This window comes from Pogona vitticeps, chromosome 2 (genome assembly GCF_051106095.1).
Source record: "Pogona vitticeps strain Pit_001003342236 chromosome 2, PviZW2.1, whole genome shotgun sequence".
NCBI classification, from domain to species: Eukaryota; Metazoa; Chordata; class Lepidosauria; order Squamata; family Agamidae; genus Pogona; species Pogona vitticeps.
Genome location: NC_135784.1, coordinates 295,160,120 through 295,177,507, shown reverse-complemented (window position 1 = coordinate 295,177,507; position 17,388 = coordinate 295,160,120). Strand labels below are relative to the sequence as shown.

General features: G+C 40.7%; 1 protein-coding gene across 3 annotated transcripts; it reads left to right on the top strand.

Moving 5' to 3' along the window:
• Positions 1–1,421: 1,421 nt before the first annotated feature.
• Positions 1,422–15,537, top strand: SUB1 (SUB1 regulator of transcription). Of its 3 annotated transcripts, XM_020807112.3 has the most exons (7): positions 1,462–1,577; positions 2,647–2,685; positions 4,354–4,426; positions 5,679–5,699; positions 7,309–7,428; positions 12,124–12,232; positions 15,199–15,537. In XM_020807112.3, exons 3-7 carry the CDS (start codon positions 4,355–4,357, stop codon positions 15,276–15,278), a joined length of 402 nt encoding a protein of 133 aa, XP_020662771.1. In that variant the 5' UTR covers positions 1,462–1,577; positions 2,647–2,685; position 4,354; the 3' UTR covers positions 15,279–15,537. The 3 variants fall into 3 exon arrangements, with proteins under 3 accessions (XP_020662770.1, XP_020662771.1, XP_078241308.1); XM_020807111.3 differs by lacking the exon at positions 2,647–2,685 and having other exon boundaries at positions 1,422–1,577; XM_078385182.1 differs by lacking the exons at positions 1,462–1,577; positions 2,647–2,685 and adding an exon at positions 3,911–4,003.
• Positions 15,538–17,388: the final 1,851 nt, after the last annotated feature.

Genomic DNA, 17,388 nt, shown 5'->3' with positions numbered 1-17,388 from the left:
TTCAATATGTATAAGAAAAATAAAGTCTTATAGTGCCTATAAAGCTGATTGATCACAGTGTGAGATTTCAAAATAATTAACTTTTAACAGATTGGTTGAATTTCAGAATTTATTATTCAGAACTTACACCTTTATAGTGAAACAGATGCAATTTCTTTTGCTGTGCAGCTGAGAGCAGAACACCTTAACCAGAGTTGCTAGTAGCAATACATTTCCAAAAGGTGACATACTAAAGCTCAAATTTGCACCTAGGGTCAGTTCTACTATTAGGTATGACCATTCTAAGGAGATGATTTTAGGTGCTATTATGAAAGGCTAGCAAATTGTTGGTTATTGTACATTTATTATTGTTGTTGTTGTTGTTATTATAAAAATAACAATTATAATAATTACAATAATATGTTTAGTTGTGGGGAAAGCACTTTTGACATTCATTGCAGCAAGAGAAAAAACAACTTGACTGATCTTGGGCATTGTTCTCTACTGAATCATACCATTTGCTACTCAGCCTATGCTAGTGAAATGTTTTGATCTAGGCCTAGTTTGCACAGGACCCTCTGTTACTTTTCTAAGAGAGGGAGGAGGGTTCAGTTATATAGTATTTAAGAAAATGCACAATTATATAGTATTAAGAAATTTATCTCTATTTAGATAAAGCTCTCAAAATGGAGCAAAAGGAGGCAGAATGTGCAGGCAACCTGTTAGCCAAATGGTAGCAAAGCTGGAAGAATGGTTCTGCTCTCAAGCTAAAGGGCAAAATGAGAGATGCTGTAGTACAGTCCCAGAACAGGAGCTACTGTACCTTCTTCTGGATTTCTAGGCTTTTTCCACCTTAGATGTGTTAAGCTGTTTATCCCTGAATTTGTCACTAAAAGTGACTAAACTGAAGTTGCTACAGTACATATTTTGGGTGCATCCTAAGAAGGCAACTCCTACTGGAAAATACAATAATGCTGGGAGAAGTCGAAGGCAAGAGGAAACAAGGAAGGTAAATGACTCGACAAAAGTAGGCACAGCCGGGAGTTTGCAAGAGCTCAGCAGAGATGTTGATGACACGAGCATTTTGAATCAGGTCACTGATTCATAAGACCACTCTACGTCGGTAGCAACCTGACGGCACGTAATAGCCAATTATTTGTCCCTGCAGTGATCTCTCGTCTTTCCCAAGCGTTGCCCATTCTCCTGAATGGCAACTGACCGACCGTCACCATTGCTGAGCCTGTTGCATTGCTTTACACGCTCCCCGTTCCTGTGTTGGGCAACCGTCTCCTGCAGCTGCACGCCCAAGAGAATTCGTTGGCGCGAAAGGTGCCTCAGGACTCCTCGTCGCTCTCCAGAGCAACAGGTAAAGACCTCCGCCTCCTTGAACGAGGAGACGACATAGCAACACCCCCATAAAAAAACAACCTCCTCCAGGCACCGGCTCGCTCGCGCAGTTCTGAGAGAAGCTCTCACGTGGTCCTCCGAATAGGCGGGGTCAGTTGAGGACGTCACTTCCGCTCCTCCAGTGGCGTAGGGAATAAGCAAGAGGCAACCGTAAGGGAAGGTAGCGAAGAGCGGTGAGCACAGAGTGGAACGTGAGTCGGGCTTTTCCTCTCTCCTTCCTTCTCTGCGGGGCTGTTTCTTTAAGGGAGGAGGGCAGAGGAGGGGGTGCGTTTGGCTCGCGCGGCGGGGTGGTTGGGACCGCCATGTTGCGGTCCTAAGCCCCACAGGAATAAGCGGCCGAGAGGAGGGCGGGCTGTGCCTGTCGCCCTGGAGGAGGAGGGGGGTCCCGTTTGGAGGGGAAGAGTTTCTCCCTTCGCGGGTGCCGGGCTCCCGACTCCCCTCTTCTCAAAGGGGTGGGGGTCGAGTAGGGAGAGGAGGAGGGGTTTCAGTCTAGAGAGGCTGCCATGTTGTGGAATGGAGGGGGCAGAGAATGCGGCCGAGGGAGGGAGAAAATGGCGGCTGGGCACCGCCCCCCTCCTCGCCCAGCCGCCCCCTCTGCGCCCTCGGGGACTTGGGGGGGGATTCCCATGGCCTTTCTTTCGCCGGCCTCCCCCATCTTTCTTCGCCATCCAGTTTGTTTGCTTTTCGCCACCGTCTGCCATTTTATACATGCAGTGCCTTCCTTCGTTTGCTGTGCATATTTCATAGCATCTTCTCACTTCCTCGCTTTCTCAAGTCTTTCTGCATTGGTGTGGTTGCTCCTTGGTTAGGATGATGGCTAGGCGCAGAGGTGCCCGCCTACCTGCTCTCTCCCTCCCCTTTCAGGTCATCCTTGTCCACTTTGGTGTCTCTCCAGTTTGAATCGTTTCCTGGGCAACGGTTGAGTACTCTAGCCAGGGTGTTAGGGGTGATAGACTCAGCTTTCTCTCCAGATCTCCTCTTAAATGCCTGGGCAACTTTGCTGCATTATAACCTGGCCAATTGTGGTGTAGGATAGGGCCTGAAGGGCAAGAAGGTTCTTGTCCTATTCTACATAATGGATTCCCAATTTTGTTGTCACATGGGAGACAGGCCTTATTTATGGCACACTTATTGTCATATGGGAGTCAGAACTACGTTTTGTCTACCTTTTCCATTCAGTGTTGTTGCCTGTGCCCCACAGTTGGGTAAGAGTCTGTCCATTAAGCCTAATCTTTTCTCTCTGTGTTATGTACCTTCAAGTGGGAACTGACTTATAGCAACCCTTGTGGGGCTTTAAAGGTAAGAAAAATATTTTTACTAAATATTTTCCCAACACCACCAGCCTGAGTTTCTACGGCACAGCAGGGATAGTAATCCAGATCTCCTCAGCCCTCGTCTGCAACGCTATTCACTACACTGGGCTGGATATCTGCTCTCTACTGTCTTCTTACTTCTCAGTACCGTATTCTAGCTGCACATTTACTGTTTTCCACTTGGTGGCATGTTTGTTCCTTCAGTTTGGCATGTGCATCTTCTGATTAAACCTCCCTTCTAAAGCTCTTGGGACTTCCAATATCTTCATTTTTTTTCAATGTCAGGTTTTCTATAGTTCTTCTCTTGTCTTCCATACTTTATGGTTAGCAGATATGCAGCCCTCCAGATGTTGGATTCAACTGTTCACTATTCTTTGTTGGTTGAGATGAGAGTTGAGATTCGAACACCTGGAGCACAGAGTCCTATCCCCTGCTTTGCTCCCTTTTAATTTCTTGAAACAATTTCTCTAGGTTTTTGGGTTTTTTGGCATAATAGTGAAGTTCACTGGTAGGAAGCCGTTAACACGTAGCACCTAAAACATTGCATGTATCTTTATGAACCTGCCTAGGTTTTAAAATAATTAGAAGAGATCTTTATCTCCATCCTGCAGTTTTCACAAGTGCCTTTAGTGAGGACATAAGAGAGAGTCACTGCTCCCAAGCTGTAGAACACCCCCCCCCCCCCCCCATGGAAGGTCAGGCTGATCCCCTGGGTTTAATTCCAGGTAGCCAGCTAGAGGTTCACACTGCCTTCCAACATTCGTAAATTGAGTACCAAGCTTGGTTTTTTTTGGGGGGGGGGGGGAATGTGTAGACTGCACTGACTTCTCCACTTGTGGCAGTTTGTTGTGGAGCTTTGTTAGTTGTGCCACATTGTCATAAAAATGTAATAAGATTCTGACATCTGTTAGAAAACCAGCCCCAAAATACTCTGTAAAGAACAATTTTAAATCTGGCCTGGTAATAAAAAGGTCCATTGGAACTATACCGTTTCAGCTGCTTGGTTGAAACTTCACCTTGGTTGAGGCAGCTTGACTTCACTTCAGAAGGAGTTTAGTACTGAAGGTGCAGCTTAACTGTCTGCAAAAAAGGTTTATCTCCCATACTTGTGAACCTAGTCCCTTTGAGTGAGACATAGCCTGCTGAAAATAGCAAATTCAAGACACGGGGTCGATTAAGCTGTTCTTGCTGCTTTTTTTCTAGCAGCCTGAACAAGTGAAGCTCTCTCATTGTGCTTATACAAGATGATAGTGAGCCTTGAGCATCTGTGCTACTTAAAGAGTGGAACACCTTCCAGAATTGAGGTAAAATATCAGTTGTAGTTGGGTAGGTCTTGTTAGTGAGCTCCTAAAAGAAGAGGATGCCAGTTAAGAACCTAAAGATTAATTTCTACAAGAGAGCCAGTAAAGGCCAAGCATTCTGTGGTGCTCTCCTCATCTCTTTCTTACTGTACATTTCTACTGCCACATTTTTCTGTAGGCCTAGTACAAGAATATACCTTGTTCTACAATTCTTAAATTACTTTGAATTTCCATTGACCCCAATTGAAAATGAAATAAGTAGATTGAAAAGGGCACATGTTTGCAAAATTATGAGAGTTTTTTATTGCAGGAATCAGGTGTTTCCTTTTTTAATTGTGTCTTTTTCTTCCTAGAATGCCTAAATCAAAAGAACTTGTGTCTTCAAGCTCATCCGGCAGTGATTCAGACCGTGAAAGTGATACAGTGGTGAGTATTTAAATTTTTTGGCCAACTTTTCTACATAACTACTAGAAATTAATAAACAGTAAAAGAACAGACACGAACCATCCAGCATATAATTTGGAGTTTCTTGAATCACTTATTGAAATATTAAAATGGATGAACCATAGGTGTCTAAAATTCACAGAGAAAAAAGAGAAGAGCCGGTGCAGGAGCCCAAGGCACTTGGTTGTTTTTGCTGCATGAAGAGGGCTAGTGAATGAGAAGGGGATGCAGGAAAACTCCCGACCAACTGGTTGCTTGCTTGCCTGCTTGTTCATGTGTACGTTTGTGTGGATAGTGTTTGTGTCTGAGGGAATGCATGTAAAAGGGAGTTGCAGGGGGCAAGAGGGGGGCAGTTTTCCCCATCCAAAGAATAATTGTCAGTCTCTAGAGGGGGTGATGAAAAGTGTGTTATAATGAAACAGTGCTGGTAAGGGCAATGTTAAGCAGAGTATTACTGTACATTGAAATGCTTCTTTGGTCCGGCACATGCTTGCGTAAGAGAAGAACTGTAGTCCAATGACAGAGCATCTACTCTGCACGTGGAAAGTCCCTGGTTCAACCTCCAGTGTCTTCAGGCATTTAGGCCCTAGTTAAGTGCATACAAAGCTGCAGCTTAATTCAAAGGTGCTTGTCACAGAAGATTGGATCTGTTCCACCCCCCACAACAAGCATACCCAATGAACTATACAAGAATTAGTACTCTGACTGTTTAAAAAAGCCTTCAGCAGCTATAATCCTGTTATGCAACTTTGCATATATTACAAGAATAACATCAGTAGGAGAAAATCACCGTTAGCAATTTTGAGGTTCAAAAATCTCTTCATTGTATAGTGTACAAGTCATGTGCACCAAAGGAAGCTTTTAATCAGCAGCAATTGGTTGATGATTACATCATTCTCATTCTGCACATAGAGCCACACAACTTGATTTCAGGCAGTGTGCAGGGGTCATGTATTATTGCAGCAATTTCCGAGGAGGTAGCTGTTTTCATATGTGTTGCAGCGAAATCAAAGGTGAGTCTCGTGACACCTGAAAGATTATGCCTTCCATGTGTTTGAAGAAGTGGGCTTCATTTCATGAAAGCTTGCAACAAATAAAACATATTGGTCTTTAAGGTGCCATAGTGTATTTTTTGTTGTTTTTAGCAGTCTAATTATTTTCCTATGTTTACAAACATGTTAAAGTACAATTTCTGAAATGCTGACATATTGTTCCATACTTTCTTAAATTTCAGCATCTGAATCATCAACTGTCGGTGAGTAAATAAGCTTTGCTCAAGTTCTTGAATACAGAGAGAGGCTGCCCTGACTTTATCTGTGGCAGTGCTGATGTTATAGTTGCAAAGTAGTGCTATTTGTTTTCTTTAAACCCAATATTTATCTGTTAAGATGTGCATCAAATAGATGGAAAAGGTATTCTCATATAATAAATACACAAAACAAGCCACATTTTAGTAAATTTTGGGAGACTTTGCTTGTAACATTTAAACATTATTTCATGTAGTGTGGACAGATAGTCTTGAGTGCAACCCCTGCCCTCTTTTTCTGTGTAGGTGGGAGGAGGAGGAAACAAGAACATATTCCCATTTCAGCAGATTTCTAGCTTGTTCTTGGGGGTGGGAGGGATAGAGGAAAAGAATCAGGAGTTCTCATTGAAATTCACCAAACAATTACTTACAAACAGCTGGTGTATTAGGGAATGTAGTATTGTACTTGTGAGTAGTAAGTACAAAAAAAGGGTTAATGAATAAAGGTATTACATGTAGCTATATCAAATGATAAAACAGGTGGTATTTTGGAAAGCTTTGCAGTACTATGCATATTGTTTTATGTTTCTACATGGGTAGAGGAATGTTACCTTAATTACCCTTAGCATTGTATTTAGCTTTAAGAAGCTTCACAATTCAATTCTTGATCATACATTTTATAGTAATCGTTAAATTAAATGCAAATGTTAGTAGGAACCCAAGTATTGATTGCATTGATAAGAGTTCCTCTTTAACAAAAGCCATTTGAGGCATGTTAGAATTTTTTATTAGCAGGCAGCATGACCATCCTACATGTTGGTGCTTCATTTCTCAAAAGTCTTGGATTAGTAATGTTTATTGTATTTCCAGGGAGAAGTGTATTTGGCATCTGATCGGGATTTTTGCTTTGTACAAGACATTTAGATCTCCTGAATTATGATTGTGAACATTCTCCGGAGTGTTTATTAAGCTTTTAGATTAGCCATTTTCAACTTTTTTTTTGCCATGGCCATAAAGACAATATGAAAGAAGTATAGGCCAAATCCGGATTGTATAAATTGCATAACAGACCTTATAAGGTGTGTGAAGAATTGTTACCAGACTGTGCCCCCTTCAAATGTGGCAGGGCCCCCCAGGGGAGTATATGGGCCCCATTGAGAATGGCTGTTTTAAATGGTAGGGGAAATGAATTCGGATGACTGTTTTGTGGGAATCATGGATGCGATGGTGTTCATCCATTAGGCTCAGCACAAGGAGCTTCTTAAAGGGGGCTGTAGTCCAGGAATTCCAAGAATCCCACGGCTATGGTCTTTTTTGTATATGTAGTTGATTATTTAGAAAGTTGTTTTCTGGGCCTTCCTGTGCTCTGATTTTGGAAGAATGAGGTATGTTACTGTGTTCATTTTTCAAAGCAGCATTTATCAAAGATTTTTTGCTGCCAAATAAAAAAGCTTTGTCGTATAAATTAGCACAGCCTTAAATAGGAACAGGAAAGATAATGCTCAGTGCATTGGAACACATCAATACTATAGTGGAAGGGAACAGACTAATTGGTATGAATAAGTAATTCCCACTTTTCCTGTAAGTTCTTGATGCATCCTGATTTTTAAATGTCAAGGAAAAAAGGAAAAAACAGGCTGTACAGGAAAAGCCAGTAAAGAAACAGAAGACTGGTGAGAGTTCCAAAGGTGCAGCCTCCTCCAAGCAAAGTAGCAACAGAGATGAAAACATGTTTCAGGTAACTGATGACTCTTATATAACTGGAATTTGCGGGTAATGCATTTTGGTGTTGTAAAGATGGAGTACAGTGTGAAATAAATGCAGCTGTCTGTTCTGAACTTGAAAAATGGGAGATGGTCAGATGGTATCTACAGCATTGGTTCTGAAACTTAGCTGTAGCTTCTCTAAACTTTACTGTGGCTGTTAATAGGAAGAAAAACTTGTTAAATCTCATACCACTAGACCTTACAAACAGCTCCTTTACTTACTCCCCAGTACTGCATACCAGTAACAAAGTGATTACAGTGGGGTCTCTACTTAAGTACTTAATCCGTATTGGAAGGTGGTTCTCAAGTGGAAAAGTTCTTATGTAGAATCTGCATTTCCCATAGGAATGCATTGAAAACCATTTAATCTGTATCTGCTCTTTTCCGTCCATAGAAACTAATGGGAAGCTGCTATTCCGCCTTCTACCACTAGAGGGGGATATTTTTTCTTTTTTTTCTCCTTAGGTCAGGGAACAGTGTTAAAAGCACTTCTGACGAAGCTAATTTTGAAGCAATGGACTGAAAACCAATTAATCTGTTCTGGCTGTTTTTTTGTTATGTAGAGGTGCGTTCGTACATTGAAGCATCAGTTCCCATAGGAACTAATGCAAAGCTGGTTAATACGTACTTTACCACTAGGGGGAGAACTTTTTTTTTTAACCTAAGATGACCTAAGGTTAAAAAAAGAGCAGGAAAGTTTTTTTTTCCTGTTCTTATCTTGGATTTTTGTTCTCAAGTAGAAGCAAAATTTAGCAAATGGAGCTGTTCTTAAGTGGAATTGTTCTTAAGTAGGGACGTTCTTAAGTAGAGACCCCACTGTACAACATGACATTGTAATGCACTAGTAGGGAGCAGTAATACTGTCAGCATGTCTAATCAGGGCAGTCATTGTAGCACAAGGCTAGTCAAATTTGGTGATGATAGTGGCAACATTTTTACCATCATCACCTGAGGCTGCACAAGCCCCAGAGGTGTCCAAACATAAAACAGGGTATGACTTGAAATCTACTTTGGATTTTGATTTTCTTGGTTTTTTTTTTCTGGGCTGTAGATGCCATAGTATCCAGTGCTTTCCTTCTCAGTTATTTCTTGGGGGGGGTATTGTCTCAGATCATGCAAAGCCCTTGTGGCTGCATGTTAGTTTTTTTTCCCGTAGGATAACGAGAACATTGACCCTCTTCTGGTAACTACGGTACTTTTTTTGAGCTGTTTGGTGGCATTGCATGTTGAGAAATATTGAACAGGAAAATGAGCAACTGCATTGGATGCAGCTGGCTCAGTTTATTATTGAGTCATAAATGGGAAGCACATTAAGTAATTCTGTTTCAGTAAAAAATTCTTGGTCTGTGTGATGTTCCCAGAAAGGAGGTTTATAATGAACTATGGCCCAGAAGTCAGTGTTACTAAATGTTCTTCAAGTGCCTGAAAAATTATGCTCAGATAGAATCTTAGTAGCTGCCCAATTGAATAAAGATTGTTTGAGCCCTTTCTATTATGGGTCTATGTTTGATAGCCTGATTATTTGTAGTGTGGTCAGATTTTTGAATGAAGAGTTAGGGTTGGTAAACGTATACTTATGAGATTATGAAGACTTAGAATTAGAATTTAGAATTAGCCATTTCATTATCATGTCTTGCATTACTTTAGATAGCTTATTGGTAAGTTGTATAAACACAAATCCAGTGTTAGTAAAAAAAAGTAAATAGACTAATTCACTTCAGGGAAGTTGTAGAAGAGTTAATTAATCAATTAACTACTAAGGGTCTGCTCTGGTTAGAACCACTAGCTAGATGTATGTCATAATGTTTATGAGTTATGAAGTTCATGCTTCAGGTTGCAGCTCGGGTACTCATGGGGTGACCTAATGAGTTTCAACTTCTATGAGTTTCAACTTCCATCTGCAGTACAGTCCTTGCCTGTTGTATTCAGTTCTTGTAAAGATTTCAAAAACTGTAATGCTGGTAGCACTTCAGAAGAGTGCTGAAGAAAAATGAAATAGTATCCAATCGCCTTGTTGCCTTACGAGCTCCCCCATTGTTATTATTGTTATTATTGTTGTTGTTGTTATTATTATTATTGGTAGTAGTAGTAGTAGTAGTAGTAGTAGTAGTAGTAGTAGTAGTAGTAATTTTATTATTATTATTTTATGATGGTGCTGTCTTTGTGTTCGTGTCCCTTTCTTTTCCTTGCATAACAACAGCTTGCAATAAGATTTTCTTCCATACTGTATATGCATTCTAAAAGTCAAAATGAATTAATACATAGAGGCCAAAATATTTCTAACAAAATGTTTCCAGCTGTAACACTTCAGTGGTAAGTGTTAAGAAAGGTGAAGATGGTTGTACAAATGCTATGAGAAGAGGGTGGGTAGAACAAAATTAGAGACACTATTGTTGGATATTACAAGTCTTCCTAATGTGCATGCACAGGATGTTTGGAAGATATTTTTGATGGATTAAGGAAAGGTCACTACACCTAGGAATTAAAAAAAAGAGTGAGTAATAGAGAAGGTACAGCTTCCTAAAATCTAATTTGCAAACTTGTTTTCAAGGCAAAACATAAAGTGCATGTATGAGTTATTGTTTCAAAGGAATTAAGACACATCAGTTGCACTAAAGTCTGTATTAAAAGTTATAGTGCTGATAGCTATGGCTGTGTTGCTTTAGGCATCTGCATTGGTAGAAATCTTGGGGATCCTTTCAGATATATAAGATATACAGTCGTGCTCCGCTTGACGATTACCCTGTTTAACGATGAATCTGCTTCACAATGATTTTGCATCACAAAATGATGTTTGAATGGGTTTTTTTCGCTTAGCGATGATCGGTTCCCTGCTTCGGGAACTGATTTTTCGCTAAACAATGTTTTTTCAACAGCTGATAGGCGGTTTTCAAAATGGCTGCCGGCTCTCAAAATGGCCTCCCACTGTTTTTTGGAGGCATTTTTCGCAAGACAGGCACCAGAAAATGGCTGCCCTATGGAGGATCTTCGCTTTACAATGAGGTATTTCACCCATTAGAACGCATTAGCCGGTTTCTAATGCATTCTAATGGGCTTTTTAATTCCGCTTGACAGCGATTTCAGCAGCATAGGTTATCCTCGTCAAGCGAGGCACCACTGTATTGAATCTGTATGTTTGTATAGCTATCTTTATTGAGATTCCAAACCCAGGAAGAAGAAAAAATCCTGATACTCTAAAGTTTTAGTCAAAAAAATGCATTACCTAACATCCCAAACTCTTACATGGTTACACTTAATCATATTTTTATGACTTGTAGAGTCAGTCATTGATAAAGAGATAAGGTCCTCTTGTTTTTTTAAAAAATTGTATTCTCAGACTCTTATCAAATGCATTTAATTTGTCAGATGATTGCTAGACTTACAAACTCAATTGCCAACGTAGTCTCCAAATTCAAGACCAGAAAGCCATTCCAACATCCAATCACATTTCGTGATCAGCACTAAATTACCAGCTGCTGTTCTTTCTAACATAAGCGTTCCATGAAGGCTGCAGTTTCTTCTAGCAATGGTTTCAGGATGTTTGCTCTCTTGTTGCTACTTTCTGAACACTAACTTCGGAACTACTTGTATCTTAATTTGGTGCTTTTAAATAAATGTATTAGGCCTCTAGTTTAAACTTAGCATGACTTTTTAAATACACATGCCACTTGTTATTACATTATACATTATTACACTATTAGTATCCCTGAATATTTGTACTGTATGCTTTTTTTAAAAAAATAGCTACTTATAGCTAGATATGTTTTGGCAAATGTTATGTTCCTGCTAGGTGTTAACATGAAGAGGAACTGTATTTGTGCATGTATGTATCGTGTGTGTATGTCTATGCATGCACATGTTACTGCTCAGACCAATCACTCCTACCTTCATATATTACAAAAACAAAATAAAGAGCAATGGAGGAAAGAGGCTGGTCACCCCTTTATCTTGATATTATTGTTTGATGCAAGGCTGTAGCCTCTCAGGTGCTTTAAATCCCCTGGCTGAGGGCAGAAACCAGGGTGTGTTTATTCACATGATCATACTTACTGGCTTCATTGGTAAACAAACCTTTGCTTACAAGTCAATTTAAATCTTCATATTCTCTTTGTATTATTTATGTTCCAGTTGCTATAATTTTATTACTTAGACCTGCAAGTATAACTACATCAGTGTCAGAGTCTCATCAGTGAATTCCTGCTAGGACAAAAGTTTTTCCTCTTGTGCACTAGTTCCATGACTTGGCATGCAACAAGAAACGCCAGTGCCAACTTCTTGATTAGTGGCATTGCTGAAATTTGCATTAGTGGTTTTCTGCCAGCATAGTTGTTCAGGTGTATTCTGTTCATTGTAACTTGATAGCACGTTTTACCAACTTGTACATATCCACTGTTTCTGAAAATCACAATACATTAAAAATGTTTCAAAAGAAAATAACTTTCAAACCAGTTAAAATATGAAATTTCCTGTCTCTTTGAGTTGTTATATGTGAGGAATGTTACTGAGAAGACCTGATTCTGTGATCTGTAGGAAAAAAACCCCACAATTCCGCACTGTTTTCTTTTGCCACTGCAGTAGTGATTAAATATAACAACATGTCAGTGGTTGAAAAGAATTATTACATATACTCAATGAACTAACAATCAAATTCTCCAATTTTTTGGCAGATTGGTAAAATGAGATATGTTAGTGTTCGTGATTTTAAAGGCAAAGTCCTAATTGATATTAGAGAATACTGGATGGATCAAGAAGGTGAAATGAAACCTGGCAGAAAAGGTAATTTTACATTATTGCATGGTGACTGAAGTTCTAGTTGATTGTTAATTCTTAATATTTGGTATAAGGCACATATGCTAAATATAGAGTGTTCTATCTAGAGTACTAAATGCTAGGAATCCTGTTTTTTTTTTTTGTTTTTTTTAGTTCTTGTATAGAGGGCATCATGGCAAGTATTTTCTTCTCCAGCCATAGCACTAAGTCTGGTCTGCATAAGTAGCAGAATGAATTGCAGTGGTAGAATATATTGTACTACTTCTGATTCTGGGTGAGAATTAATACTACAGTGGTGCCTCGCTTAACAGGCACCCCGTTTAACGACGAATCCGCATAGCGATGAAGATTTTGCGATCACTTTTGCGATCGCATTGCAATGTTCCCTATGGCACAGCTGATCAGCAGGGCGCAAAGGCCCACCGATCAGCTGTTGGAAAATGGGGCGTTTGCAATGAGGGGGGGAAGCAATCGCAAACACCCCATTTTCGCACAGCTGATCGGCAGGGTGTGCTATCTTCTTGCGAGGAATCCATCCCAGAAAAGAGCCGGGAGCCATCTTCTCCGCTCCAGCCCCTCCCCCTCCCCGCCTCACAACTGATCGGCGCTGGTCTTAGAAGCTTCCCCAGGCTTGCCCAGCAGGTAAACAGGCAGTGGAAATGCACTGGGGAAGCCTCTGAAACCTGCACTTTGCCAGGGTGGGTGGGGGTATGTATTGTAGTATAACAATACACCATGGAAGTAGAAACTAATATAAGAAAGTGAATCTTTTACCTGAAAAGCTAGCTTTTTACCTGTGGTGGCCATTTCACAGAAGGTCCCATTCAAAAATTTGATCCAGAGTGAAGTAGTGCCTTATCCCACAATATACCGTACTTTTCTGTGTGTAAGACCCCCTCCCAATGTATAAGATAACCCCCAATTTTAACTCTTGCTGGAGGTGAAGGAGCAACCGTGCTTGGCCAACCGTCGCAGCTGCCCATTGTCTGCTGCCGCCACCACCACCACACAATCACCTCCTCCAGCGCCACTCGTGGGCTCCTTCAGGCAGGGGACAAAGCAGCAGCATGAGCTGGAGGTCAGCCCTGGCAGTGGCACTGGAGGAAGCAATCGGGTGGCGGCAGCAGTCTATGGGCAGCTGCAAGGGGTGGTCCAGCACGGCTACCCCACCTTCTGCTGCCACCACCCAATCACCTCCAGCACCACTTGTGGGCTCTCTTCGGGCAGGGGACAAGGCGGCAGCATGAACTGGAGGTGAGCCCCAGCAGTCGGGCTGGAGGAGGTGATTGAGCAGGGGCGGCAGCAGGAGACAAAGGAGCAGCCACGCCGTGAGAGGCGGCCCATTGACTGATGCCGCCACCACCCGATCGCCTCCTTCACCGCCATTGCTGAGGCTCTCCTCCAGCTCACATCACTGCCTTGTTCCTTTCCCTAAGCAAGCCTGTGAGTGGTGCTGAAGGAGACAATTCGGCAGTGGTGGCAGCAGTCAAGGGGCTACTGTGAGGGGCGGCCCAGCGCAGCTGCTCCTTCGCCTCCGCCTCCTTCCATGTATAAGATGACCTTCAGTTTTTCCTGTAATGATTTTAGGAAAAAGTGTCATTTTATACATGGAAAAATACAGTAAGTATTCTACCTATCCAGTAAAATTACTTATTCTACACAATTGTTGTAGGCATAGGAATTCTGTAGTGCTTCACATCTGGTTATTCTATTCTTTTTATATGAATTGATCAGCCTGAGCCCTGTTTCTTTCTTTTTGAAATATGTGCTTGGAAAATTGATATGAAAACTTTGACTAGGGTTTATTTAGAGATCATTGACTCTTGATTTTTTGGCACCAGCAGCTCTAGGGTCCCATCCAGGCTTATAGGATTTCAGTTGAAGAATCGAGAAGCAGAGCTGTGTATATCTCACTTGTGCTCCTTCCTTTGTACATACATTTCCTCTTATCCCCACTGGATTTGGCATTACATACAGTATGTCCCACATTCTCTGAATGCGTTCCAGAGTACATTCAGTTTCATTTTAAACCAGACGGCAATAATCACAGTCAATACAGAGCCAAAACAGATGAGGTACAGAAGAGTACATTGTTCTGCATTCACTTGTCTAAACTGTATGTCAGAGAAACGTTTTCAGTTGATTACTGTAGAATGCAGTGCAGTCAGACAAAGTGACTGGAACACTTGCACTGACAGTAATATATTTTGGTGATAATCACATCACTTTCAGTGCTTGGGTAGTTCCCGTAGAAGTAGGAGTGCTTCGGTACAGTACAAAGGCTTATGGAAACTGCAACAGTATGTCTGGACTGTGCCATCTATAATGACTCTGCTAATTATAGAGTTAGCCTTTGGGTGCTGATAATTGCTGTACTCTTGGGATTTGAGGGCAATCTAGCTGCTTCACAGTTGATCTGCCTGGCTAGGTGGGTGTCTCCTTCCTCCCTCAATGCTCCATTTGTGTCTCCCGAAACTGTACACATGATGGAAAGAGGACAAACTATCCCAGATAGGAGTGTCTTGTTGTTTTGGTCAAGGGTGTACGATAATTTCCCTACGTGTTACAGCAATGTTACAAAACCCTTTCTATTTTAAGGTGTTTAAAGTTTAGATATTCATTTGCTCTTCCTATGAAACATAAGGCCTAGACATTTCCAAAAGAACTGAAAAATCTTATTTTTAATCAAAATGACAACATGTCAGCAAATTCTTGAATTGTTGCTGAAGTGCTGTTTTATATTCTACAGTTACTCATCCATCAAATCAATTCTGATTTATGGCAACCCTTTTCAGGGTTTTCTAGATAGAGAGTACATTAAGACACTCATATCTGGTGGAGATTGATTCCAAGCCCGTTGTGGGAAAAAGGTTGGGTGGGTGAAGTGGGAGTAAGCAGTTCTAACACTTGCGAAGTTGGGTATATGTGTCAGTTTATAGTACTCATTAATGGCTTGTTTTGATTTATTCTAGGTATCTCTCTAAATCCAGAACAGTGGAGCCAACTGAAGGAACAGATTTCTGATATTGATGAAGCAGTAAGAAAACTGTAAAGTTGAGCCATGCAGAAAATCTACTGTTATAGGTTTAAGTAGTCTTTTTACATTGGCATTCATTTTCTAAACTATTTGTTTTCCAAGCTATTGTATATTTGGATTGCAAAACAATTTGTAAGATGGACGCTTTTTTTAATGTGCATTAAAAGTGTATTCTGAGTGAAGTTACAAATGTGTATACTTTTATTAAACAGTTGTTATATTCTCACATCATGGTGTAAAATAAAACACATCCAGTTATTACTCTTGAGTAAGATACAGTTGTTGCTAGTCTTCTTGAGTGAAAAGTGTTATAACATGAAGATTCTGATTTGATCGATGGGAAAATAATCAGTGTTCAGCCTCAGAAGTAAAGTTTTCTGCAAAAATGTTGCTGTAAAAATGGATTGGCCGTGGTATGCAGGCTATAATTTGTTCTTTGCCCACCCCTAATCTTGCTGCTCACAGAAGTATATGACTGATGACATTTCTGACAATCTTGAGAGTAGGTTTTTAGCGGACAAATACAAATTTGCCAGTATATTGCCTAAATGCAGAGCACATGGACAAACCTGTAAACTTTTTCTGCCCTAGCAGGCTGTTTCTTCCTAACTAGTTGTGTGACCAGTTTCACAACTAGGTGAAACTTTCAGACTTGCCAAAAATACCCTCCCAGGCAGAATTCTGAAAGAAGCCAAGAAAACTGTTACGAATTATCTTGGGACATTTGAGCTGAAAGTGGGTTATAAATAGGATTTCTCAGCTTGCACATTCAATTTAAATTTTTATGTTAATAGGATCCCATTTTTAAAAAGTACCGGCACTGTTTATCCCACCAATTACAGTGTTATTCAGTTAAATGCAATATATGAGTTTATATTGATTGGGTTCAGCTAACACTATATCTTAGAAGTAAGGACTATATTTCCAGAAATAGATTTCTTTTGTTGGTTCTCATTTGTGAACCTCTTTTAACTGATACAGTTATATCAACTGGGGCACTACTATTTCAGTGATATAAAGTGGTGCCCCGCTTGATGATTACCTCGTTAGACGAAATCGCTTAACGCTGAGTATTTTGCAATCACTATAGCGATCACAAAACAATGTATGGGTTTTTTTCATTTAACGACGATCAGTTCCCTGCTTCGGGAACCGATTTTTCGCTTAACTACGATCAAAACAGCTGATTGTCGGGTTTTCAAAATGGCCGCTCGCTGTGCAAAATGGCTCCCTGCTGTGTTTTAGGACAGATTGCTCGCTATACAGGCACTGGAAAATGGCCGCCCTATGGAGAATATTCACTGGATGCTGAAGTATTTTGCCCATTGGAACACATTGAACCAGTTTTCAATGCATTTCAATGGGTTTTTTACTTTCGCTTGACAACGATTTTTTTCTACAGCAATTTTGCTGGAACGGATTATCGTCGTCAAGCGAGGCACCACTGTAATACTAACAGTCCTGGCTACAGAAAAGGGCTATGTGATTGGACAACTCTTCACATAAAAATGCTGTGTTACCTTCATTGTGGGTATTCAAAGGTGGGTAATCACTCTGGTGTTCTCACTATTTCATTTTTTTGAGGATGTTCTCCCCTTCTACAAAACAGTTCACCATGGTTTATTGCAAGGGGAGATATTTGCAATGGATAGCAGCATACCCCTGGAAGTGCAGCAGTTATCTTTTTGCCTAAAAGTTAGCTGTCCTAAATGCATGATAACAGTCACTGTTACACCCTAGAAAATTATACTCTTTGCTGGTACAAACCTTGGACATAGGCCAAAGTGTAGTACTCTGCATGCACTCACAGGGCACTGAAGGTTTCAGCAGCACCCCTGTACCTAATGGACTTCATTCTATGATTTTCATGTTGTTGGTTGGAGTCCCAGGTGTATTCTAACTAGGTAAATTGAAGACAAAGGAGACAGCTGCTGGCATTCCCTTACACTTGCAAATGACCAAGAAACAACCACAACAGGCCTATGATGTCTACTGTAGGTCTGAAACTTGAAAGCAGATGCTGGCAGGAGTATGGGATTTGTTTTGCATCTCCAGTGTCTTCTATGTGCATCTTAATTTTTTCCAGTAGAAATAAATGGCTGATACTCACTTCCCTAGAGGAAAG